The sequence below is a fragment of the Callorhinus ursinus genome, unplaced genomic scaffold, assembly GCF_003265705.2.
Source record: "Callorhinus ursinus isolate GAN/ISIS: 27379988/994484 unplaced genomic scaffold, GSC_fseal_2.0 scaffold55, whole genome shotgun sequence".
NCBI lineage: Eukaryota > Metazoa > Chordata > Mammalia > Carnivora > Otariidae > Callorhinus > Callorhinus ursinus.
The window spans coordinates 5,111,032-5,137,583 of record NW_027397117.1 but is presented as its reverse complement, the minus strand read 5'-3'; the positions used below and the strand labels follow the sequence as shown (position 1 = coordinate 5,137,583).

At 44.7% G+C, this 26,552-nt stretch overlaps 1 protein-coding gene across 1 annotated transcript; it reads left to right on the top strand.

Annotated features, from left to right (window-relative positions):
• The first annotated feature begins 2,709 nt into the window (after positions 1-2,709).
• Positions 2,710-3,123, top strand: LOC112817517 (large ribosomal subunit protein eL31-like). Its single transcript, XM_073884150.1, has one exon. It carries the CDS (start codon positions 2,710-2,712, stop codon positions 3,082-3,084), a length of 375 nt encoding a protein of 124 aa, XP_073740251.1. The 3' UTR covers positions 3,085-3,123.
• Positions 3,124-26,552: the final 23,429 nt, after the last annotated feature.

The following is a 26,552-nucleotide window of genomic DNA, read 5'->3' as shown; positions in this document are numbered from 1 at the left end:
TGTCGATGGGCATCTTGGCTCTTTCCACAGTTTGGCTATGGTGGACATTGCTGCTATAAACATTGGGGTACACGTACCCCTTCGGGTCCCTACATTTGTATCTTTGTGGTAAATACCCAGTAGTGCAATTGCTGGATCGAACGGTAGCTCTAATTTCAACTGTTTGAGGAACCTCCATACTGTTTTCCAGAGGGGTTGCACCAGCTTGCATTCCCACCAACAGTGTAGGAGGGTTCTCAGGGTTCAGTCTTAAGAGTAACACTATTCTTTTGTATAACCACTATAAAATTAAGAAAATTTGACACTGGACTCAATATTATTATCTAATATATAGTCCATATTCGAATTTCACCAATTGTGCCAATGTTGTCTTTTATAGCAACTTTTTTCCCCAGGCAAGGATCAATCCAGGATCATGTACAGCATTGATCTTTCTTTAATCTGAAACAATTTTTCAGTTTTTCCTTGTCTTCAAGACATTACCATTTTGAAGATTTATTTATTTATTTTGGAGAGAGAGAGCGTGATGGAGCAGGGCAAAGGGGGAGGGACAGAGAGAATCTCAAGCAGACTCGCTGAGCACAGAGCCCAATGTAGGACTCGATCCCGGGATCCTGAGACCATGCCCTGAGCCAAAATCAAGAGTCAGATGCTTAACTGACTGAGCCACCCAGGTACCCCAACATTACCATTTTTGAAGCACAGAAACCAAGTTGCTTTTTTTTTTTTTTAAAGATTTTATTTATTTATTCATGAGAGACAGAGAGAGAGAGAGGCAGAGGGAGAAGCAGGCTCCCAAAGAGGAGGGAGCCCAATGCGGGACTCGATCCCAGGACCCTGGGATCATGATCTGAGCCGAAGGCAGACGCTTAACCATCTGAGCCACCCAGGCGCCCAGAAACCAAGTTGCTTTGAAGAGTGTGTCTCAATTTGGGTTTATCTAAGTGTTTCCTCATGAATTTTTGGAATATTACACCAAAGATATCTTGTCTTTTTCACTATCACATCAAGAGTCATATGATGTCAGTTGGTACCCTCATTACTGATGTAACTTTTGTCACCTAGTTAAGGTGGTGTCCATCAGATTTCTTCACTGTGAAAGTACCCTCTTCCCTTTTGTAATGAACAAGTAATCTGCTGGGAGATAATTTGAGACTGTGTAAATGCCCTGTTCCTTAATATACTTTCACCCAATATAATTAAAATAGTTTAGAATCTGTTGATGATTTTTGCCTGGATCTATTACTACATCAATGGTTGCAAAGTGGTGATTTTCTAACTTTCATCCTTTATATCTTTATTAGTTGACCTTCTATGGTTAAGAAAAACTTTCCATTCTTTCCCCTCATTCATTCATTCATCTATTCATTTACATGTTTTATCTCAGTATGATTCACAGATTCCTTTGTATTCATTGTGTTGTAATCTATTATTCCCATGATTTATTTTCATATGTTGTCTCCTGTATCACTCTGGCATGCTGTATCATTGGGGAGAGGGGCACTTAATTACTTTCTGATGCACACACACTCACAAATGTTTCAGTATATCTGTTCTTCCCCTGTGCCATTTCTTTGAAAAGCCCTAGTTCCTTCTGTTGGAAAAAGATATTTAGAAACCAACGTTTGGATACTCTGTGGGCTTACTACTACCGGGGTGTTATTGCTTTTGGCCTTTTGATGAGTTAATAGTGATATTTTTAATTCTAACTCACCGAAAAGACTGCCTTCCCCCATTCTGTATTTGTAAGTCCCTTCTCTTACAGTGAAACCCCAGCTCCCAAAATATTGATATATTTACTTAATGGGTTAATCCTAAAATACACACACAATAATTTCAGAACTGATACACCTAAACCCTTATCAACAACAAATCTCTTAAGAAGAGTCCAAGATTTATTTGTAGTTCTTGTTGCAATTAGACCAAATATGTCAAGTTCAGTACTCCTTCAAAAGTTACTGTATTTGTCCTTACCCCCCCTTGTGTGGTTACATTATCCATTTAATAAACAGGTTCATTTGTTTATGTTGGAATTCGACTTAAGGATTTTTATTTTTTAAAAATTTTATTATTTTTTAAGTAATCTCTGTACCCAAAGTGAGGCTTGAACCCACAACCCCAAGATCAAGAGTTGCACACTCTGCTGACTTGATGCCCCAAGTGTTTTTATTTTGCAGTATACCAACCCATCTTCTGTATATAAGCAATTTTGTTAGTCTCTAGTTTTTCCTTCCTGAATTGTTGCTTTTTTTTGCAAAAATAAGAAATGCAGTCATAACTATCTTTTTATTTACTTACATTTCTCATATAAACAGTAGCACACACACATATATATATATATATATGTATTCTTTTTTTTGTTTTCTTAAACATGGCAGTATATCCTGGAAATTGCCTTGTATTACTTCACAGAGAGTGCTTCTATTTTCTTTCACAACTGCTTGGTTGGAAAAATATTTTTAATGAAATTATAAATATGAAATATTACAAAATTGTGGGATGCAGCTTAAAGCCATGTGTAGAGGGAAATCACAGCTTTACATGCATATGTCAGAAAAGAAGAAGAGAGACTCAAAGTCAGGTATGCATCTAAAAAACATAGTAAACCTTAGCAGATTAAAGCTACAAAAGTAGGAGGATGGAAGCAATAAAGATAAGAGCAGACATTAATTAAAAATGTATAATAGAGTCCAACCAGGGCCCGGGAGAATGGCTCCCGCAAAGAAGGGTGGCAAGAAGAAGGGCCGTTCTGCCATCAACGAGGTAGTGACCAGAGAATACACCACCAACATTCACAAGCGCATCCATGGAGTGGGTTTCAAGAAGCGTGCCCCTCAGGCACTCAAAGAGATCCGGAAATTTGCCATGAAGGAGATGGGAACTCCAGATGTGCGCATTGACACCTGGCTCAACAAAGCTGTCTGGGCCAAAGGAATAAGGAATGTTCCATACCGTATCCGCGTGCGGTTGTCCAGAAAACGTAACGAGGATGAAGATTCACCAAACAAGCTCTACACACTGGTTACCTGTGTACCTGTCACCACTTTCAAAAATCTACAGACAGTTAATGTGGATGAGAACTAATCGCTGATTGTCAAATAAAGGTATAAAACTGAAAAAAAATGTATAATAGAGAAAATAAGTGCATCCCAAAGCAGATTACGTAAAAGATGGGTAGAACTGATAGACACCTACCTAGGGAACTTCCTCTTGTACAAGAACCAAAAGTGATAGTGCAAATTACCAGTATTAAGAATGAAAAGATCCTTTAGACATTAAGGATATAGTGAATAGCTTGCATATAAACTTGACAATTTAGATGGAAGGGACAGGTTTCAGAAAACACAATGTGCAGAATTTGAAACTAGAGGAAATATAAATTTGAAGATACCCAGATCTAATAAAGAAGTAATATTTTTAACCAGAAATATTTCCACAAAGAAAACTCCAGACCCGGATGGCTTCAGTGGTAAAGTCTTCCAACATTTAAAAAGAAACAATGTCACTGTTACACAAACTTTTCCAGGAAAGAGAAGAAGAGGGAACACGTCTTAATTTATTATGAGGTCAGCATAATCTTACTTCCAATAGAAAGGACAATTAGTAATCAATTATTTTCATGATACTGAAAGAAAGAAATCATGTAAAAACTTTTGTGGACATGAAAGTTAAAAATTAAAAAGAAATCTTAGCAAATCAATTATGGCGATATATAAAAAGGATAGTATACCCTGCTAAGATGGGTTTATTCTAGGAATGCAAGGGTAGCATAACATTGGAAAATCAGTCAGTGCAACTAACCACATTAATAGAGTAAAGGGGGAAAAGATGTTGAACTGTTAAAAATTTTCCCTCTGAGATCAAGAATGAGATGTGCACTATCACCACTTTTTGCACTCATAACTATCTTTTGAAACTAAATGGGATACCACCATACACCCATTGGCTGTATACCCAGAACAGCTGAGATACATTACAGTAACACAACAACAAAACAACAACCCCAGGTGTTAGTCATGGGGAAGTGGAGGCACTGGACCTCTTACAGGGTCCTAGTTTTTAAAAGTGTAAATATTAGCTCCTTTGAAAAACTCTTTGATGAAAACTATAAAAGCCTAACACACAGTAACTATATGAGCCAACAATCCCAGTTCGAAGTTACTCAACAGAAAAGTGTATTCTGTGCCCAAAAGACAAGAATGTCCATGGTAGCATTTTAAACATTTTTGTTTGTTTGTTTTTTTAAAGATTTTATTTACTCATTTGACAGAGAGAGACACAGCAAGAGAGGGAACACAAGCAGGGGGAGTGGGAGAGGGAGAAGCAGGCTTCCCGCCGAGCAGGGAGCCCGATGCGGGGCTCGATCCCAGGACCCTGGGACCATGACCTGAGCCGAAGGCAGATGCTTAACGACTGAGACACCCAGGCGCCCCCATAGTGGCATTTTAGAAAACAGCCAAAATTGGAAACAACCTAAATCTTCATCAAGAGGGGAAAAATCCGTCATGATATATAGATATAATAAAATACTCCCACGAATGAAAATGAGCTATTGCCACATCAATAAAATTGATTAATCTCAGACACCTAATGTTGAATGAAAGAAGCCAGTTACAAAAGAATAGATACTCTATGAGGTTCTGAACAGGACAAAACAGACTCTAGGGTAATAGAAATCAGTATCTTGGTTACCTTTGAGGAGGCAGCCTGAGTGAGAGGTTTCTGGGAGTGTAACAATATGAATTTCTTGATGGTTACATCGGTGCATTTTCTTTCTAAATGTTCGTCATTTAAATGAGCAAGTTGTGCACTTTGCTTATGTGATATAGCCAATGAAATTTTTATTAGACAGAAATGAAGCCTAGCTTTTACCCCTCGCAGATGTCAATTGAAATTTTGAGAGCGAGGGGGGTGGCAGGGGTCTAAGGATTAAGTTGTCATCTTTATCGAGGCTTATTGAATGTCAGGAACTGTGCATCAATTCCATGCCATTTTGTCATTTAATCAAGGTAGCTGTTATCACTCCTATTTCACATGTGGAAATTGAGAGCTAGAGAAATTAAATAACATGCCTAGATTATTTGCATGGTAAGAAGCCGTCCCAGAATGAATTCAGGCTTTCACCCAAAGTAGAGAATGTTTATGGGCTTTTCAAGACCTGCCACTATTTTCATGGGGAAGGAGAAGGGGTAAGAGAGATTTTCAGGTGTGAGATGGGGGGCAGCATTCATGGACTCCAAATCACAAATACAGATGCTGATGTATTCAATTTAATAGAATATTTAGGTAAATAAAGGGCATGTGATTGCAAACCAGTGTATCTTTAAAAGATTCTTTTCAAGAACTCTATTTTATCAAAGTGTCCCAAACCCATTTGCAAAAATAAGCTCTGTTTCTTTGCACAACATCTTCTCAGACATCCTTGACAGGTCTCAGATTTAGAAATGAGTAGAGAATATGATGGAACACATTACACATTAAAAAAATCCTCTCACAATTTAGACCAATGCACTGGCGAGTTTCAAAATATTGCTTGCAAACTGTTTCTGCCAATTGGTACTGGGCATTAGTATTTAGAATCAATATCTGATCATTTTCATCCTTTTTGTTTTTTGTGAAGAAAATTATCGATCAAGGTTTTTAGCCTCATTTAATATACTGGAGCAGCCTTTCAATTTCTTTTACAAGCCACAGCAGGGAAGGAGGTTTCCTTCTAGCTTAGCATAGCACAAATCAATCCATCTCATGGTGTTCTATTATTACACCTCAAACTATGTCTAGATCAGTTGTTTCTTTTTCTTTCCAACAAACTTTCTAGGCTACCAGAAATGTAGGTTTTTGTCTAAATACTTACATTGTGGGAAAATTAAAAATGATTTTTCACCGTATTAATTCTTAATCTCAGCCACATTAAATAAATCACTTCCCATTTTATCGTATCCCTCCAAAATGAGATATCCTGTGGAATTTTGACTCAGGACGCCTCATCTTCATGTTCTAAACATCCTAATTTTTAGACTGTACAAATCACCATAACGAGGGTATCCAAATGTCCTGGTTTCTTGTGGCATCTCTGCTTTATGCCCTTTATCCAGGGATGGTTATTAATAGTGCCTTCTTTAACTCCTAAATATGTCCAATTTGGCTGGTAAATTATATGAGCACAATTATAATGAGAATCCCTTTTCTTCAAAAGAAGAAGCTCTGAGACTAAGTCTTCGCGAACATAGTAATGGAGTTCAATGGAAAACACATTATTTAACATTGAGTGCACTTCGTCAGCTCCTCATGTGTTTATTATATGTTTAAATAATTGGATCAAATGTAATTTTTCACTTTCCAGTCTGGTAGTTACTTGTGTGCTTATTTGATTAACTTTCCTACTGGACTAGAAGTTCAAAGAAGGCAGGGACCCCATCTGTTTTTTAACACAATTTCTAGACCTAGCACAGTGCCCACAAGTAGGAGATAACTCAATATTTAACTGTGAGATAAATAAATAAATAACTTTTTGTTGAGTTTTTGAAAAGGCCTGGACATTATTTCATGTGATACTCCATCTACAATATAAGCCTATTAAAGGTCAGTAGGGTGAGTTTTGTTCACCAGATGTTGAAGCTATAGTATTTAATGACTTCTCTGTTATTATCTGTGAAACTGGAGGCTGAGACCATAGTCTTAGGACTTCTGGTCTTGAATCTCGGTATAAGTTCTTATGTAGCTGCAATTAATAGAGGCTTGATCGAATGGTAGCTTTAACTGTAAGAACAATCATGGCTTACTTGACAAGAAGTCTGAAAGTTGGTGGTTCCAGAGTGTTGCGTGTTACTCTTGGGGCATCTCTATGAGTTTTGGTCTTCTCCCTCATGATCACAAGGTGGCTGCCTTAGCTCCTACATAACATCTGCACACCAACCTTCCAAATCTAAATGAAGAGGATGAGTAATATAAGATAAAACCAAAAACAAAAGACAGAACAAAACAAAAAACCTGTTATGGGTTGAATTGTGTCCCTGCAAAAAAAAAAAGTTGGAATCTTAACCCAAAGTAACTCCAAATGTGACCTTATTTGGAGATAGGGTTGTTACAGAGGTAATCAAGTTAAAATGAATTCATTAAGGTGGACCCTAATCCAATAGGCCTGGTGTCCTTATAAAAAGAGGTGATTTGGACACAGAGACAGACATGCACATGGGGAAGATGACGTGAAGACACAAAATGAAGATGGCCTTCTACAAGCCAAGGAGAAAGGCCTGGAACAGATCCTTCCCTCATAGCTCTCAGAAAGAATTAACCCTGTGGACACCTTGATTTTGGACTTCTAGCCTCCAGAACTGTGAGACAATACATTTCTGTTGTTTCAGCCCCCCAGTGTGTGTTGTAGCCACCCTAGGAAACTAATACATACCTCTTAATGTGCAGATTTTTCCATTATGTTTTATTAGCCGAAAGCCCTACAAGAGAATCTGGGGAAGTGAGTGTCTTGAGACAGCCATCCTGTGGGGTTGGTTACCTCTCATGTCATACATGGGTTGGGAAAGATCACAACCCTGAAGAAAATTGCAGTTTGGTTAGCGATGAGGAAAGGGATGATGAGTGTTGAGTAGCCTAATCAATGAATCAACGTATCTGCCATAGCGAGATCCTCTGTAACTCACATCAGACTGACTCTTTAAAAGGACAACTGACAACTCTATGTATTGTTCAGCAGAGCTAGGATATGCCAACCTAGCAAACAACTCCCATATCTCATTGGCTTCACACAACAAGAATTTGGTTTCTAATTCATGCTGCACATCCCATGTAGATTGACAAAAGATCCTGCCCCCTAGTCACTTGGTGATCTAGGCCAATGCTGGAACATGGGGACTCCTTGTTTGCTACTGTAGCAAAAAAGAACACCAAGAATCCCATGCCTGCAATGAAATACTTGGGCTCTGCACCGACCACTGCCTTTTCCGTGGTCACTAAATGGGCGGTCTAGTCCTATGACATTAACCCCAAGGCAGCAGGGAAGGGGAATCCTTCCGTGTGCCCAGAGGAAGGGAGAACCAGATACAGGAGAGCACTGGAAGACTCTACTGCAAAATGCTGACACAGCACTCGCACTGCCCTGGATTCGAGCTCAGTGATCTTTGTCGGGTAGAAATGCTTTGGGCTGCAAGTAACAAAACCCAGGCAGCAGCATATCGAGCTGTATATGTGTTTAATTTTCTCTTGGAACAAGTTGATGTCAGTTCCAGGGTTGGTGCAGCTACTCATTGCCATCAGGGACTCTGACCCCTTCCATCTGTTTGCTCTCTGCCTCTCTGCATGACCATTTTTCATTCTCAGGGCAGTCCTTTCATGATCCAAGATGGGATGCTGCCGCTCCAAGCACCAGGTCCTCACTCACTGTGCTCAAGGCAGGACAAGGGACATGTGGAAAAGCAAAGGGTCTCCTTTTCTCATGGAGGATAATCTTTCCTGGGAGCCTCCCCTACATGCTTTTCTTTCATTTCCTTGCCCATGTACATCCTCGAGACTACGCTCAGCAAAGAGGACCCTTGAAAATCATGTAACTGGCAGAAAAGAATAGGCTAGCATTTATGAGCCTCAGCCAATCATGTCACCCCATTTATAGTTGGGGTTCTAGCAAGAAGAAAGGAAGAGTGGATGGCTGTAGGCAGGCCACTGGCTGCCCATAGCATACAAAGGCTTTCACTTTGTCCAGAGCACTTGGAAATAGGAACCTGTTCTTTGCATAGCGGATGCATGGACTGGGGACAGGCAGGTGCCCCAGAGTCTCACCCACACAACAAGTCAAGGCCGATCACCAACCCTACTCCTTCCAGTCAAATTCATTTGCCATCTACCTTTTCCATGGCTATGGGGCACAATCTACCTCTCTTCTCTGTGCCTGAGTGGCGTGGATGGGAGCCCCAGATAAGAGCATCTTGCAGGCCTTGGTTGAGGAGTTCAGGCCTAGACGTCGGAGCTGATTTGCTGCAGTGCACAGAGGATGTGTTGGAGGGACTTTTTTCCCCTGTGTTCTCTCAGTAATAACAATAACAAAACACTATGCCAACCAAGTCCTGCAAGATGCTCTTATCTATTAATATATCTCTAATTGAAAGTTGTACTGCATTGTATCTGCAATGTCTGCATCAGCCTGACAAAGCATTGTCTGTACGATGCGAATCTCTGACCCTCATATTGAAGCCTCCAGGGCAGATGCCTATTCTGGTCCAAATTTAATAATGGCCTTGGAGTCATACATTTTGTTTCTCCCCAATGCAGCACGGCTTTGGCAGGATGAATGCGTTGAACTCAGCGTCTATTAAAAACAAAACGGCAAGGCGGAGGCTATTTTTTTTTTTTTGCTCATCAAATCTGAAGCATCTGGAATTCTGGCAGCCATGAAGGATTTTCATATTGAGTCTGCAACGCAACAGGGGAACTCTGATTCAAGTCAAAACATTAACTTTTCATCAGTGGAAGTTTTAATTGAAAAGATTCTTTATCTGCGGCGTAGGTAGTCTTAGTATGTGCTGTGTATTTAACTTTTTTTTTTTTAAAGCAGTTCTGTGTACTTGGGATTAATGAGGCAGAACCAACACACTCCACAGCCTTGTTTCTCTGTAACTTGTACACGCAATTGAATTTCATTGTCTACATCACTTGTAGTAGGGGCTGCCCCAGTTTGAGCCCGATGGAGGCTTTCTGGGCCACATCTGAGGACGTATGAGAGGTGCGGGTTGGGGGTATGATCAGATTTGCGTATCCGAGAGATCACTGCCTTCTGAGTGGGCAATAAAACGGAAGGACGCGGGAGAGAAACACATACCCAGACCAATAGCAGCAACAAGGAATTCAAGTGGGCGGGGTGAACAGGGAGAGACTGGAGAGATGGGTAGCCCCAAGGGCGAACAGGGGTAGTATGAAGTTCACTGTCAAATCCAGGTGTGGTGGAGATATGGCTGTTCCCCTGCACAGTTCTTTCAACTGCTCTCTCTGCTTGGAAATGAAAGAAATAAATAAAAAGCATGGATACAGGTAGACCAGTTAGGAGGGCAGTACAGAAGCCCTGGCCAGAAATTAAAGATTTATTTTATAGTTTGTTTGTTTTTTTTAATTGGTCAGAATTTAAACCAAGAGGTGACAAGCCTGGTAAGAGTTAAATGGGTCGAACTAAATTAATGTTGATCTGTTGATTGTTGACTCTGTTCTAATTTCCATCTCTAGCCTCCCTCTCTTTTCTTGCCTTTTAAAAATTTTTGCTATTATATTTCTTTCCCCAAGGGTATGCAGAGAGTAAAATAAACTCTTGATAAATTAGGTGCTTTCCCCTTTAGGACAGTGGTTTTCTCATTTTCAAAAAAAGGGTATCTGGGTTTCCTTGAAAATCCAAGGACAGCTGTGAACCATTCCCCCCCCCCCACAACCCCATAAATGCCTAGAGGTGCCTATAAAAATATTTGTCTGCCCTAGGGGCTGAGGCACAGTCAGGGACCCTAGAAGCCCCAGTATACAGGAACACAAGTGAAGGACTTGTGTCCGGGTCTGATGGACTGTGGACCAGGTCATCCATGGGCAGACATCTTTGAGGTTCCTCTGCGCGTGGGGTATCTGTGCAGGCTGCTGCCTGGTACAGAATGTTCTGCAAGCAGTGGGAGGAATAAGTAGAGCAAGGCGAGTGCAAGGGCTTCTGTCGTCTCATCTCAGCGAAACGGCACCATCCCAAAAGCCTGGAGGTGGCCCGATTAGCATACAGTAATTAGAATCGCTGCAATAATGCTGCCTCCTCATTTTCTTTTGTGGGCACCATGGAGGTAACAGCGTTCCGGACTGGGCGGTGAGAAGCAGCAGACACAGCTGTCTGCACCCTTTCTCTGGCTGCTGCGCGGAGAGAGCAGGGCTCAACCCTTGTGAGGACAGGGAAGGAAAGGCAAGAAGCAAATCAGAGTGGGAGAGGACCGTGTCCAGCCCGCGGGGGACTCTGCCCTGCCTCCCCTGGAAGCTTCCTTGTGCTACCTCATCTGTCATCTGAACTGCAACCAACAACCCTAGCCTCCTTCCCTTGGTGAAGTTGTGGTCCCCAAGAGGAGGGGGGCCACCGGGTCAAGCAGCGTGTGGTGCAGGGCGGGGGGGGGCATAAGGGGGGTGTCTCAGAGGTGGGAGAGGGTGTATAGGTGGGGCCTTGGGTATCTCCATTCTGGAAAGGCCTCCTTGCTTTGGGTGTCCCTCCTTACCCAGGAAGTAACAAGTGTCCCCCAAAGTAGGCACGGAGTCTAAGTGACATTGCAACGAGAACGGACACCAGGGTGCGTGCGCGCATGTGCTGGGTGCCCAGGAGCCAGTTTCGGCTGCAGACACCTCCCAGAGGGAGTGGAGATGACAAAAGCTGCTGATAGACGACGTGGCCTAGATGGCCTGCATCCAAACGCCATGACCCAGATTGGGTCCTGCATGTGATCTTTCTCGACTGTGGTTTGCAAAAGCTTGCAGGTCAGGGCTGGACAGCCTGACATGCAGGTGAAGCGCAGGTGAGGCTCACCTTGGTTGCCCCCCACTTCCATTCTGTGCTGGCCGTGGCAGTTCATCACCAGCCTGCCTGCAGACTGGCCGGCGCCACTTCATGGCCCGAGCCTCACTTTCTTACCTCAGCCTTCAGAGCTTGCCTGCTTTGTTTTCACCTCCCACCTGGTGGCTTAGCAGGTTTGGTAAATCACGGGCGCCCATGGATGATAAGGGATTATTTCCAGCTATAGTGCTTCTAACATGATGTTTTCAGGGAAGACTTAGTGCCTTAACCCCAAAACACAGTGCCTTGTCCGTGCACCTCGGCTACAACAAAACAAAGGAATAAAACCCTTGGGTATCTCCTACTGGTTTGTGTGTGATAGACTCACAATTCCTTCATAGGACGTTTGAGACCCCGTGTGACAAGCAGGAGGCCTGTTCCCAGCTTGTGTTCTCTATGACCTCACACACATCTTACACTCCAGCCACTGAGGAATCCCTGCTGCTCTCCACATCCTCCTGTTGCATCTTTCCTCGCAGTGTCTCCTGAATGCAAGGCCCTTCTCCTCCAGCTGCAGAAATTCTAGTTTGCTGTAAAGGTTCACCTCAGTTATCACCTCTTCTATGAGACTTTCTGGATACTCCACCCTTGTCCCACGTGTTAGTGGTGAGTTTTTCCTCTCTCCACTTTTATTGGTGTTATTTTTGTAATGCCTCCTTTATCCATCCATCCATTCATCCATCTAAACATTCATTCATCCACTCATCACTTCCTACCTCTATGCATCCATCCACCCACTCACGGATCCACCTATCCCTCATCCATCCATCCACCCATCCATCCATCCACCCAACCACCCACCCATCCATCCATCCATCCACCCATCCATCCATCCACCCAACCACCCACCCATCCATCCATCCATCCAACCACCCATCCATCTCTCCCTCTATCCATTCATCCATCCACCCACTCACCCATCCATCCATCCATCCCTCATCCATCCATCCATCCATCCATCCGTCCATCCATGCGTTTAAACATTTGTTTATCCACTCATCCCTTCTTACGTCTATCCATGCAACTGGTCACCCACTCACCCATCCATCCCTCCTCCATCCAACCAATCATCCGTCCATCCACCTATCCATCTATCCTTCTCTCTATCCATGCACCCATCTATCCACCCACCCATCCCTCCCTCCCTCTATCTATGCATCCATCCACCCATTCACCCACCCACCCATCCATCTATCCCTCCTCCATCCATCTAACCATCCGTCCATCCATCCATCCATCCATCCATCCATTCATCCATCCATCCATCCATGTAAACATTCATTCATCCTCTCATCCCACCCTATCTCTTTCCAGCATTCACCCACTCACCCATCCATCCATTCTTCCTCCATCCATTCATCCAACTAAACATTCATTCATCCACTCATCCCTCCCTACCTCTATGCATCCATCTACCCACTCACCCATCCATCCATCCACCCATCCATTCATCCCTCTCTCTATCCATGCTTCTATCTGCCCACTCACTGATCCATCCATCCCTCATCCATCCATCCATCCCTCATCCATCCATCCATCCCTCATCCATCCATCCATCCATCCATCCATCCATCCATCCATCCATTTAAGCATTCGTCCATCCACCCGGCCCTTCCTACCTCTGTCTATCCCTCTATCCATTCATCCATTCAGTCCAGTTGTTCGGAAAATAAATGCCTTGGCCTAAGCTAGGTTCTGGGGATAAGCAGATAACCACACACAACTCCTGTCTCCACATCGAGCTTATAGTCCAGAGAATGGACCCCAGTGGGGGTAAGGCCAGAGGAAGGAGAAGTAATCAGGTTATCACGCAAAGACTTCATATTTAAAATTGAAGATACAGAAACAATGAAACTCTGCCTTTGACCTGAAAGAGCTCTCAGTCTGATGGAAGAGACAGACACATAGATAATGATCTCTAAGACAATATTCTTTGTGCCATCGATAAAGTATGGATAAAATGTCATGGATTCACAGATAAGGAAATGATTACTTCTGCCTGGAGATCCAAGAAAGTCTCATGAAAGAGAAAATCTATGAAGTGTGTCTTCATGTAAAGAGTGGCAGCTTTCCAGGTGGGCTGGGCGGGAAAGGACTGAAGCCTTCCATGCAGAAGAAACAGAAGGGCCAGTGTGTTTGGGGGACAAGCCAGCAGTTTGTTGGGGGATGTGTGAGCACAAATGTGTTTTTCACAGGCCGACCCTCAGCCGGCCTGTCTCTTTCAGACCATGCCCCAATTTGTCCTGACATCTGTTTCTGCTGCCTGGGGCACCATCATGGGGTGGGAGGCCTTCTCCAGCCAGAGGTACGTTCCTTTGCTTGGGTGATGATTCTGGAGATTGCCTGGGTCCTTCCCACGCACCAGAGGCACTGAGCCGTGATACCCGCAGCTCTGTCACCCCCACACAATCACTGTGGTGTCCTTCCTGTGGAGCCACACGGTTGTGGACAATGGGAACAGCTTTTAATGGGCACAGAGAATCTGTTGGCTGCTTTTTCTCCATGGGCCTTCTCCACCCCCATTTTTTTTTTTTTTTTTTTTTTTAGACAAGGAAATAGAGTTTCTGCAACCTAAAACGTGAGATCCAAGGAGCTGTCTGGATTCTGGTCAGTGTGCCTTGGAAGCCTGAGCCCTCTGTTGGGGTCCTGCAGTTTGGAGGGCCCGTCCCCTGTTGGCTGCCTCCATCCCAAATGGCCTACTTTAGGCAGAAGGTGGAGCAGAGAGCTTTCAGCTACGAGTCAGTGTGGAGAGATTTTCACACCAAATGATTCTCTCTTCTAGGGAATGTGCAATTATTTAAAGGGTGAGGAAGTCAGAAATTCTTTCGTAGTAATCTGGGTCTCTCCTCCACCCAGCGAGAGAGCGGTCGGGAAAGGAATCAGACACATCATCCCACAGCGAGGCTAGCTGTTTTGTTTTTGCTTTTCCAAAATAGCTGGTCTGAAATTAGTCCTGGGAAGAAATCTCATTTTTCACTATTGTCCCTTTCTCCCTCTTGAAGGCAAGAACCCCGCCTTGTAATGACCAAAAGATTACAGTGTTCAGACACCAGCCTAAGCATTTACATACATTATCTAATGTGGCCATCATAGCAATGCAAGGAGGAGGGGCTGATGTGGTCCCATTAATAGCACTTGGCCCAAGAGGTCACGTTGCTTGCAGAGATTTGCGCCAACTTCTCTGCTGTTTCCAACTCAGTCAGATCCTCTGTCACATACAGAACGAGGCTGCTTTCTCTCCCATCATATTCTTGGTTGGGTATGTATATTTCAAGTGTGTTTAGAGGAATGGGGCTTGTAAAGTAACAGTTCTCCCTTATTCTGGACATCATGCTCCTATTAATGCGGCCATACCAGCATTTGAGAAGTCTGTCACTAACTGGGCAGGGCTTCGACGGAGGCAGTGTCCCCAGGAGGAGAGAGCGTGGCTGCCAGGATCACGTAAGGAGTACCATTGACTGGACTGGTGTCTGCCTATAGTCTATCGTGTCCTGGTTTCCCTGGGGAAGCCTGTGGAAGTCTGCGACTGGGCCAGATCTGAACGGCTCTACCCATTACTCGACTCTGAACTTATTAGGCAAGTTTAAGCCTCAGTTTCATCCTTTGGCCAGTCTCGGGTCAGGCTTATTAGTGAATGTGTTTGCAAGCCCTGACAAATCACCTGCGGCAAAGCGGGTAGTAGACGAAGCGCGGACACTGGTATTATTAATTCCTTCCGTGGATCGGAATACGAGAGGAGTGGCTGGTCTCTGACTGCTGGGCCACCATGGCTAGTGGCGTGGTCCTTGGTGATTCCACCAAGTGAAGTCACTGAGTGGAGTGAAGCCTGCGCTGTCTCGCGGGGCACTACCGGTTCGCCTGGCAGGGGGTGTGTGTGAACAGTCACTGTGGTTTCAGCCAGGAGTCAAGGCGTGTAAAGCACACGATGCAACAGAGCGGTAATGCAAATGAGGTAAAAGACGGAAAGTGCTTTGTAAACTGTAAAGTGCAGGGCACGTGTTGACTGTTATTTGCACACGGCTCATTCTGTCTGTGTCGTGCGCGAACCTATTAGATCAACATTTAAGACTGTCTTGGAGAAGGCTACCATATGCTGGCCAGGCTGCTGGAAGCACTGGTAACATTTTTCTCAGAAAGAAATGGCTGAAAGCCCACGGTCTTTATTGATTTACATTTGCAAGCCATAACTCCTTATCTCTTTTATGCTCCTAATATCATGATGTCCGTTTGGGTAATATATTAGTCTGGCTCGTCTTGATGCCAAGCCCTAAATAACTAGAGAGGGAGTGTTGACCTGTGTTGGAAGAGCCCCTTGGGAATCTGGGTTTGTGGGCTCAATCCTACCTGTTCACCGGTCCTACGGAGAAAGGGAGCCCAGCGCTGCTTCTCTGTAGGGTCCCAAGGATGAATCATTTATGCTATCAAAGTTCTTTGCTATCCTTGGATACTACATAAATGCGGAGCATAATCATTATGAATTATAAGTGAAGCAGATGGAGGTTTTAAATTAAATAGCACCATTGTGTTATTTTTCATCAGGATTCAGAGCAGCCGACCTTCCCAGCAGAAGTAACTTAGATAATTTGATTCTCTCACTTAACCAGGACTGATCACTGCAGGGATAGAAATTAATTTCTTGAAAAACAGCTGCGGGTTTTCCTTCCCACCAGCCTCTCTCAAAGCTTTGCCGACGTGGTCATAATGAAACCGTGGTGCAGGTTTCACTGGGTGACTTGCTACTTCCCTGGGGGCTCCGGTAACTGCTTCTCCAAATCTTTGGTTTACCTGGAAGATGGTCAGGACACGTGAGTGTCCCCTGGGCAGCGGCCATCGAGATCACATCCACCGAAATCAACTTGAATATTTAACAGGACATTAAACCAAACCAAATGGCTTGGGGCTTTAGGAAAAGGAGACTGAGTCTGGCTGATTCCTTGTTTGAATTCAAGCCTTCCAAATAACCCCGGGGTGGGATAGAGTTGGCATCTCCAGGATCCACGATTTGCCCGCTTGCTGGGGAAATTAACAGGACGGTGACGTGTGAGTTGAATTCAGCCTTTATGAGTCTGTTGATGGATTCTGTGGAATGTGGTAGAATGACAGTTTGGTGTTGCTGAACTGGGCAGAGGCTGTCTGTCAGGCTGGATAAGAAGCAGGAGATATAATTAGGACAGAGTAGCCTGGGCAGACCTGGGGGGAGAGGGACACCCGTATTTACTGAGGGCACTGCATGCCTGTGACATAGCGTGGTTTGCTCATGCTCGGGCTCTGCCACTCCTTGGCTGTGTGATCTCAGGAAAGTTACCTAACTACTCTGAGCCTCACATTTCTCATCTCTCAGAGAAAGGCATTGGAATAGGTCCTCTCGAAGATCCCTTCTGCCCCAGAATTGTCTGAGGCAATCTGCAGGCCCCACACGCAGGAAAGAAGAGGGGTCTAAAGTTCCTCCAAAGAGGATCTGCTGAGGGACATCAATCAGCCTCCATTCTGGCTTTCGTTCCACTGTGTTAAAATAAGGCCTCCATGGGGCATCTGTGTGGCTCAGTTCGTTAAGTGTCTGACTCTTGGTTTTGGCTCAGGTCATGATCTCAGGGTCGTGAGATGGAGCCCTGCGTCAGGCTCCGGGCTCAGCGCAGAGCCTGCTTCAGATTCTCCCTCTCTCCCTCACCTTCTGCCCTTCCCTCTGCTCGTGCTCCCTTTCTCTCTAAAATAAATAAATAAGTCTTTAACCTCCTTGCATATTCCCTCTAATGTGCCTCCATTTTGATTCTTAGACCTTAGCTCTCCAAGCATTCAGCTAGAACTTGGGTGTTCTCAAACAGGGGTGAGGCTGCAAAGTTGAAAGGAAAATGGCATCTGTGGGTCAGTAAGTGGAGAGTTTTCCCAAAACTTCAAAGTTTGGGTCTGTCTTTGCTGCTGGCATTGAAAACGTATGTCAGGAAGGGAGCATGTAAAGAAGATGGCCCTATCCATTATAGGCTTGAGGACAATCCCGGAAAAACGTTGAACATTAAGGTTAATTAACTCCTACTCCTTTGATACATCTCTAGCTACCCTGATCCAGGCCTGTACATGGTCTTTCTGTGGCTTTTTTCCTGCCTTCGAGGTTGCCTTGGAGTTAGTGTCCCTGGTTTTGATTCTGTTTCAGGAAGACCTTTCGGTTACGGTTTTGAAGGGCGCAGGAAAGGACAGGGCGTGTGTGGCAGAGATGGTTAGCTTTTCCACCAACACTGGTGTTTCCTCGGCCATAAGTGATTTCCCAGCAAGAGCTACATGGCCCAGCCTCGGTGTCTGAGTGTGGCCACATGAGGAGTCTGTCTCACCGAATGAAAGTGAACAAAGGTGCTGGTTTTGTTGAAGAAACAGATGCACCTTCTCGAATGCTCTCTTTCCTTTCCTGCCAGCCCTGTGTGGATGATGACAAGAGCTTAGGGATTGGCAGAAGCACAAACTAGAAAGAGCTTGGCTCCCTGAATCACTGCATGGAGGAAAGCCACTGGCCAATTAGGAACATCTGCCAAAAATAAGCTTCTGTTTTACGAAACCATGAAAAACAAATTGTTGTTGTTTCTGCAACAGCCTGCAGTGCCCTAACTAATCCACAGTGTGATATGCCCCAGGTCTCTAGGTACCTTAGGAAGGTGGGAGGTTATGCCCGCCCCTCACTTTGTTAACTTAAAAAGGGGCATGTTAAAGGGCGCCTCGATGGTGCAGTTGGTTAAATGTCCGACTCTTGGTTTCGGCTCAGGTCGTGATCTTGGGGTCTTGGGATCGAGCCCTGCATCCGGCTCTGAGCTCAGCAAGGAGTCTGCTGGAATTTCTCTTTCTCCCTCTGCCCCTCCCTGCATGCTGTCTCTCTCTCTTTCTCTCTCAAGTAAATAAGTAAATCTTTTTTTAAAAGGGACGTGTTAAGGATGATCCCCAAATAACTCCAACTTTCCTCTTAATTTTGTTTTGCTGCATCTCTAGACGGAGCAAAATGCTTTTTCAGCTTCTTCTGTTGCTTCTTTGGGGAAGTAGCTAGCTGGATAAGATTGTAAACTCCGTGAGAACAGAGACCATGTCTTTCTGGAATATGTCCATACCCCCTGGCTTGCCAACACATAATGGGTATTCAGTACATATTGGTTGAATGAATGAGGTATAAAAGTATAAAAAGGTATAAAACTGTATTTGACACATAGGCACCACACAATTCAGCCCCAATGTCTAACAATATGACAGCCAGTCTAAAGGAGAGAGCTGGGTCTGGGACTGTGCTTCACAGAGAAAAATCAAGTCATATGGGTATACTAGAACTCAGAGGAACCACAGAAGGCCACCAAAGCATAGTAGGATGGGAGCAGCGGGACTAGAGCCTGAAGAGGGGACTACTCTGAGGTTGAAGAGAAAGTAAGGAAAAGGCAATTTGGCAGAACACAAGAGCACAGCAAGAAACAAAAGCATTCAGTTGAATTGGACACTTTTTGAAAATCCATTTCCTTGTTTCTTCTCTTTGTAATCTACTCATGCCTTCCCTGCCAACCCTGATATGCAAAGGCATGCTCAAAAAAAGCTGCAAATTTTTGGCACTCCTCCTATTGAGAAATGGAGTTTAAGTCTCCTCACCTTGAGTCTGGGTGGGCTGATGCAACCACAACACTTCTGCAACCAAGAGAATGCAGTGGAAGCCAGGGCCTACAACTTCTGAGGCTAGCTCCTAACAGGCCAAGAATTTTCCATCTCATCCTCTGGGGAAAGCCATCTGTCACCCAAGAAGCCTGACTACCCTGAGACGCTCCTGCTGGAGTGGCCACATGCAAGTGTTTAGGTCAATCAGTCCCGGGTAGCAGTTGGCATCAATCATCAGCCATGTGCATGCGCCATCTTGAATGTCCCACCTAATCAAGCCTTTATATGCATGCAGCCCCAGCCAGCATCGGATTACAACCACATGAGCCAGAAATTTCTAGGTGAGCCTTTCCCAAATTTGTGATGCACAAAATTGTGAGCAAAATAAATTGGTTGTTTTAAGCTGCTAAATTTTGGGGTGATTTGTTACTCGGCAGTGGTCATCAGGACATGGAATATGAAACTGAGAATCGCAAAGGTGAGGTAGAGCTGTTAGGTGGAATAGCTGTCCTGCAAGATGTCTCACAGGGGAGAAGGGTGTTCTCAGTATGATAGGGGATTCTGTGTTTAATGTACTCTCCATGCTTAGCGGGCATAAGAGCACTGGCCTCGTCCTATCAGAGCGACTTTGGCAGTTGTGACTTAGATTTCTCTTGTATTGACACCTACACTTACTGGAGGTTTGATTTAAGGGGTTTGATTGACATCTTGTTTCTTTCCACTACAAAATAAGCTAATTTCTTCAGTCTCACACACAGTTTCTCTGAAAAAAGTTATTGATTGTCACAATGTGCTGGACTGGGCGATCGATGCACACCAGTTTAGTTTAGAAAAAGGAATGATGGATGGGAATCCCGTTGAGTGCTCTTCTACTTCATGATATGCTGTGATAATTCAGCTTTTAGAAAGCGGTACTTGTCTAAGAAGCCAAATGCCAAAACATGAGGGGATTTAGTGTCACGATACATGGTCATGTGTTTGTGGGTTGACATTTAAGGCTTCTTATTATAAGAAGCATTGGCAAACAGAAGACCTACGTGTCAGAGAAGACCCAGGTTCTCTTCTGTTCTTATCTTGGACAAGATACTTAACCTCTCTGAACTGTTTTTTTTTTCCCAACAGTTGATGATAAGCCAAGGATAAAATAAAGAAGAACACATTGGAATTCTAGAGTATCTAGGATGGATGGCACATTTGATCAGAGCTGGCATCTGTAACAGAGAGTCCAACATTAGAGTGGCTTAAACCAACTAGAACATTCTGTCTTGCTAGTAGAGTAAAGGCCGTCTGGATATGGTAGTCTGGGGCTAGAGCGACAGCTTCTCTAAGTTATTAGGCTCTCGACTCCTGCCATTTCTTGTATGTGACCCATGCCTCATGTTCCCATATAGCAGCTAGAGCTCCAGATATCACATGTGCATTCCAGATAATGGAATGAGAACTTTGGTTCTCAGGAAGGAAGAGAGAAAGAAGGGATCCTGGGAGGCAACCAGCAGCCTCTGCCACCAGGAAGCACCAGAGAGGCAAATACGTCCAATCTGATTAGCAAGTTACATCTGAGAAATCTTAAAAATGTTAAATGTCTGGGACTTGGAGGGGGCTGGGAAAGTTATGCAGTATATTAGCTGAACTCTGAAAACTTAGATGCTCCTGAAAAATAAGCTTCCTTTTGAAAAGTTCAATTCAGTTAATGTGACAAAGCGACTTTTTAAAAAATAGCAGCCAATCAAATTAATTCAGAATGCCAGCAACCAACTAAGCTCATTTGCAAAAGTCATTTCAGACCAAGCAAGTTCAACTGTTTTCCTTCAGACTCTTTTGTGCACATTGATACAACTCAGATTAATTTCCATTCTGACCTTTGCAGGAATGAAGCTTGGGCTCTCTCCTTGTTGGCTAATAAAGATTCCCGGCATGATTCTAGAGTAATGAACTTGGTAGTGTAGGTTTATGTGGGTGCATGGGGTTGGGGGAGGTTTGCAGAGAATGACTCAGAACCACTTACAAATGTTTACAAATTGTGACCCTGTCTGTGTCAATTTCCCAAACTGGGTTGTCTTGGAAATAATGGGGGTAGAGAGCATGTATAGTTTAGAGAAAAAGTTTGCTAGAAGAATCCCACCCACCCCTTTGTGTCCCCGCTCCCCCCCGACACATAAGATATGCTGAGGTAGAATAAAGTAATCATCACTTGTAGCATCAAAATCACCTTAAGACCTTAATGGTTCGCATGAGACCGAGATGCCCTCATAGCTGTTGCCCAAGAATGGGGAGTAAGTAGCAGGAGAGGAGAATCTTAGGTTCAAGGGCTCTGGGACCCCACAGAGCAATCAGATGGTTCTATCTGGAGAGATGTTATTATAGTTGCCAAAACCAGGGCATGCAGCAATGGAGGGTCTCTGGCCCTTCAGAAGAATCTCAATCTACCAGGGCGCCTGGGTGGCTCAGTTGGTTAAGCATCTGACTTCAACTCGGGTCATGATCTCAGGGTCCTGCGATCGAGCCCCGTGTGGGGCTTCATGCTCAACAGGGAGTCTGCTTCTCCCTCTCCCTCTGCTCGTTCTCTTTCTCTCTCATATAAATAAAAGCTTAAAAAAAAGAATATCTATCTACCAATGAAAATTTTTTTAAAGTTGATACTGAGGAAGAGGAAAGGAAAAGTGGGGCACGGTTCCTGCCCTCAGGGAGCTTCCAGACCCGACCAAAGCAGGTGAGGTGTTCACAGGACAGCAGTTCATCAGTGCTGGGATTGGCCCTGCGCAGCTCAAGATTAGTTTATAAATATGTTCTACGTGGATGAAGTACACGAGGGGTCCTAAGAAGGAGGATGAGAGCACAGCTTCTGGAGAAAGCACTTGGTCCCCACCTTCTGCGTGTGGGTGAGGCAGGGACGTCATTTGCCCACAAAATCCCTGCTCCCCTCCTCAGTGCTCTCATGGCCGGTTTTGTGTTTCGCTAAGAGTGGGTGACCAGATGTCCCTGTACTTTTCCTGCCTGGAAACTTACAAGGCGGGGGGTAGGGGGCAGAGGACTTTCTGAACATTGGCTTTGGAGAAATGGCTGAGTATGTCAAAACTCCACCCCCCCCCCCTCAAATTCCCCGGGGCTTTGTTAGAACGTTCTGTGAATTCGTTTGTTCTGTAAAGAGGAAAAAAAATATATCCACATTGGAGAAATTGCCCTAGTTAGCGAAGTCAACAGCTTGATCCTCAAATATGAGCACCCTCGGGCACCCCTTTCCCTGTGGGGTCCTTGGCCAGGAGCTCAGAATCTAACAAGGTGTTGTGAGCATGGCTCTGGAGTCACACGGCCTGTCTTTTCATCCTGGCCCTATCCCATAATTAAGAGCAATTGTGTTGCTTAACCTCTCCACCCCTCAGTTTACTCATCTATAAAATTGGAGTGGTATTAATACCCACCTCATAGATTTGTGGGGAGGCATGTTTCTTAGGTCAGTGTCTGGTACTCAATAAATTTAACTCTTAACATTATTAGGTTTCTAGCTGGGTGCTTGCGTAATGCTCTGAACTGTGATAAAAAACTCAGAGGGAGGTCTGGTGGGAAAAGGGGTTGGGAGGCAGGGAAGGTCAGTATTGGGTTTGGGCATTTATTTTTTGAAGTTTTTTTTGTTTTTTTTTCTTCCCTGGTGGTTCACCTAAGAAAGGCCATAGACCTTATTATAGTAGGTAGTGGGTGAGGGTGAAATGGAGTAACATGTGGTCATAGCAATTGCTCTACACTAATGTGGTTGTAGAAGGCATGATTTCAAGGTGGCCTACCAGGGTTCCCACTCCCTGGTGCACAATTCCCTCTTCTTTTTTTTCTTTTTAAGAATTTTTATTTATTTATTTGACAGAGAGAGAGACAGCGAGAGAGGGAACACAAGCAGGGGGAGTGGGAGAAGGAGAAGCGGGCTTCCCGCCGAGCAGGGAGCCCAATGTGGGGCTCAATCCCAGGACCCTGGGATCATGACCCGAGCCAAAGACAGTTGCTTACCTAACTGAGCCATCTAGGCGCCCCTAATTCCCTCCTCTTGAATGTGGGCAGGACCTGAGTGTGATGGGATAGCACCCCACGATTATACTACTTTATATGGCAAAAGATTTTGCAGATGTAATTCAGATGCCAAAGCTGTTGACTTTAAGTGGTAGGGAGATTATCTGGGTGGGCCTGGCCTAATCAGGTGAGCCCTTTAAAGGCTCTGAGCCCTTTCTGAACTGAGAGCAATTCCATGCAAGGCAATCTCTCTGTTGCTGGCTGTGATGAAAGAGGGGTCACATGGCCAGGGATGCAGGTAGCCTCTAGGAGCTGAGAGTGACCCGCACTGACAGCCAGTAAGGAAATGAGCAGCTCAGTTCTACACCTGCCAGGAACTGAAAATTCAGCCAACAACCCGAAGGAACTGGATGGGAGATTCTTCCCCAGGGCCTCCAGCCAGGAACACAGCCAGCCAACACCTTGATTTTGGCCTTGTGAGATCCTGGGTAGAGAACCCACCCATGCCGTATCCAGAATTCTGACCGCAACAAAACAAAACAAAACAAAAAAAACAGAGCTAATAACATCCTGCAGTTTCGAGGCTGCCAAATTGGTGGGAATCTGTTTAAAGTCCTAGAAGACGAACAGTGGTCATAATGAACACAACAAGTCTTCGGACTTCCACGGTGCTATTAGTATCCTATGGCTACTGTAACAAATCACCGCAAACTTAATAGCTTAAAACAACACGAATTTATTATTTTAACATTGTGGAGGTCAGAAGTCCAGAATGGGTCTTCAGTCAAAGTGTCAGAAGGGCTGTGTTCCTTGTGGAGGCTCTAAGGGGAGGGTTTTTTTGCCTTTCCCAGATTTCAGAGACGGCCCGCGTCCCTCGGCTCGCGTTCCCTGTCCGTATCTTCAGAGCCGGCAATGTCTGGCTGAGTCTTCTCCATCACAGCACCCTGACATCGACTCTTCTGCCTCCCTCCTCCACATCTAAGGGCCTTTGTGATTACTGAGGGTTCCCGTGGAGACTTCAGGGTAATGCCCCTCTCTCCAGAGGAGCTGACTGGCAACCTTAATTCCACCTGCTTCCTCAGTTTCCCTTTGCCGTGGGAACATCACACAGATTTCAGGCACTAGGATGGGAACATCTTTGAGGGCATCACTCTGGCTGGTACATAAGTCATAGGTTCGAAACTCCGTTTGGCCGTTTCCTGACTGTGTAACCCAGGGCAAGTTGCTTAACCTCTCTGAGCCTCGGTTCCTTATCTGTAAAAGCAGAACAGTAAAAGTTACTTGTGTGCTTTTTCCAAAGGTTAGAGTGCCAGGGGTCCAGGCCGGTGCATAACAATTGAGGGGCTACTCCATTTGTCCCTCAGTTTTCTGTGACAGTTTTTTGTGATAATCATTCTTCCTTGATTCTACTGTTTTATCAGTTTTATTTTTTTTTAAGGATGTATGACCCCAAAATGACCACATTATTTAGGAAAATTTTTACTGTCCATCTGTGTGGATCTACATCAGGTTGGTACAACAGCTACATAAAAAAAAAAAACCACTCTCTTTTTGTCTTTCTGATTTCCCACCAAGCCTTCCTCCCGGCTAGCGGGGACAGTCCAGTTCAGATTCTGGGTGCCCAGTCCAAGTCACAGCCCGAGGGCTCTGGTCTCTGGGGCAGCCTGCCTCATGTGTTAATTCAGGCTCGGAACAAAGAACACTGGTGACATTGTTAAGCTGAATGATGGAGGGACAGGCACAAGGGAACAGGTTTGCTGTAAGGGTGGTGCTGACTGCTTCCGTGATGAATCTGGATGGGACCCGGGAGTGAGGCCGAGCAGCTCCGAGGGGGTGCCCTATGACTGCTTGGTGAAGGGGGCCAGGATTTGGGAAATACTGTCTGTATGTTGGAAAAAGGACGGTGAGATTTCCCTGGAGGTCTGCCTTAGTGAAGAGGGCAGATATTATAATATGTGACACCTAGATGCTTCCTAGCTCTGTGGATCATAGGACACCGCGTGTGCGTGTGTGCACGTATATGGGCATATGTTAGCAGGTGGGAAGCAGAAGGTCATTACGTGCTAATATAGGGCAGTCGCACCAGCTGTCTGGTGAGTCAGACTCAGAGAGATGAGTGTTTTGTGGTTGGCCCTTTTAATGATGATACCCTACCATGGGAGACATTGGCACAGGAAGTCCAGCCTTGGACAGCAGTGTCCTTGTCAACCTGGTGTCCTTGGTGTCCTGTCCCTGGCTGCAGACCCTGGCTTTCAAATCTTGCTTCTGGCCCCATGTGGTTTGGAAGCCCATTTAAGCTTCCCTGTCTGGCTTCCTTAACCAGGGCCCTGGATTATTTCTGCTTGTTTCTCTGTTTTTGTTTGCGTTTTTTTGTTTTGTCTTTTTTACCCCCTCCCCTGCAATTTTCTGTAAGAAGTTCCCTTTCTTAGCTTGGTCCCAGGTCACTCACTGCTTGCACTAGCCTTAACTCTATTCTAGAAGGGGACCATGACTTGGTCCCGCCCTTAGAATCGAGTGTCTTCATCAGGTAAGGCTGGCACTAGAAAGAACAACATCCATTGACAGTCACAGGGAGGGAACCAGCTCTACTGATAGAACATAAATGGGGTGTGGCAACAGACACACGAGGGGAGCTGAGACCAACGATTTTGGTTGCAAATTGAGGGTGTTCCAAAAAAGTGGCCAGAAAAAAGGATGGGAAATCTAATAGCAAGAATTGTAAGTGATCTAAGCAGGGACCCTGTTGTATCTTACCAACATCAGATCACTTCACATCATATCAATCATATTATTACATGGTGTATGTTTTTTGCTCATTTATTAATTTTTCACTTACTCAGTACTTTTGATTTTCAGGGTGGGATTCTGCTCCTGTTTAGGACCCGAGTGGAGGATTGGCCAAGCGGGGAAGAACAAGGCTGGCCCGTCCTTGAAGGAGTGAGTTACCAGATGGTTTGTGAGAAGGACATAGAAATTTAAGGTGGGGAGCACTTCTTGGGATGCAGGCTGGGGAGGGGCTTTGAGTGCCTGCAGAATCCCTCCCTGTGCCTCTGGCTGAGTTTTCTTCTAGAACCTGGGGTGCATAGGGTCTTCCAATGATGGCCTGTCAGCCTCTGACATGGGAAGAATCAGGTATGGGGATTTAGCTGGGCCTGACAAGGAGAGAATGTGGGAATTGCACTCTGGATTATATTATGTCACCAACCATGTGTTAGGACAAAACCTTCCCAACCTTTGCAATACACTGTTATTCAATGGGGTGAATTTGTCTGTCCACGAAGAAGTAAAATGGCAATAAGTGGGTTTTGATATGGATTTTGAGTCTACAACAACAACCCTGGATAATCTTTGAACTCATGATCTTTGCAGCGTCCTTATTTAA

Coding starts and splice junctions, on each gene's coding strand:
- LOC112817517 (XM_073884150.1), top strand. CDS start 2,710: ATGGCTCCCGCAAAGAAGGGTGGCAAGAAGAAGGGCCGTTCTGCCATC.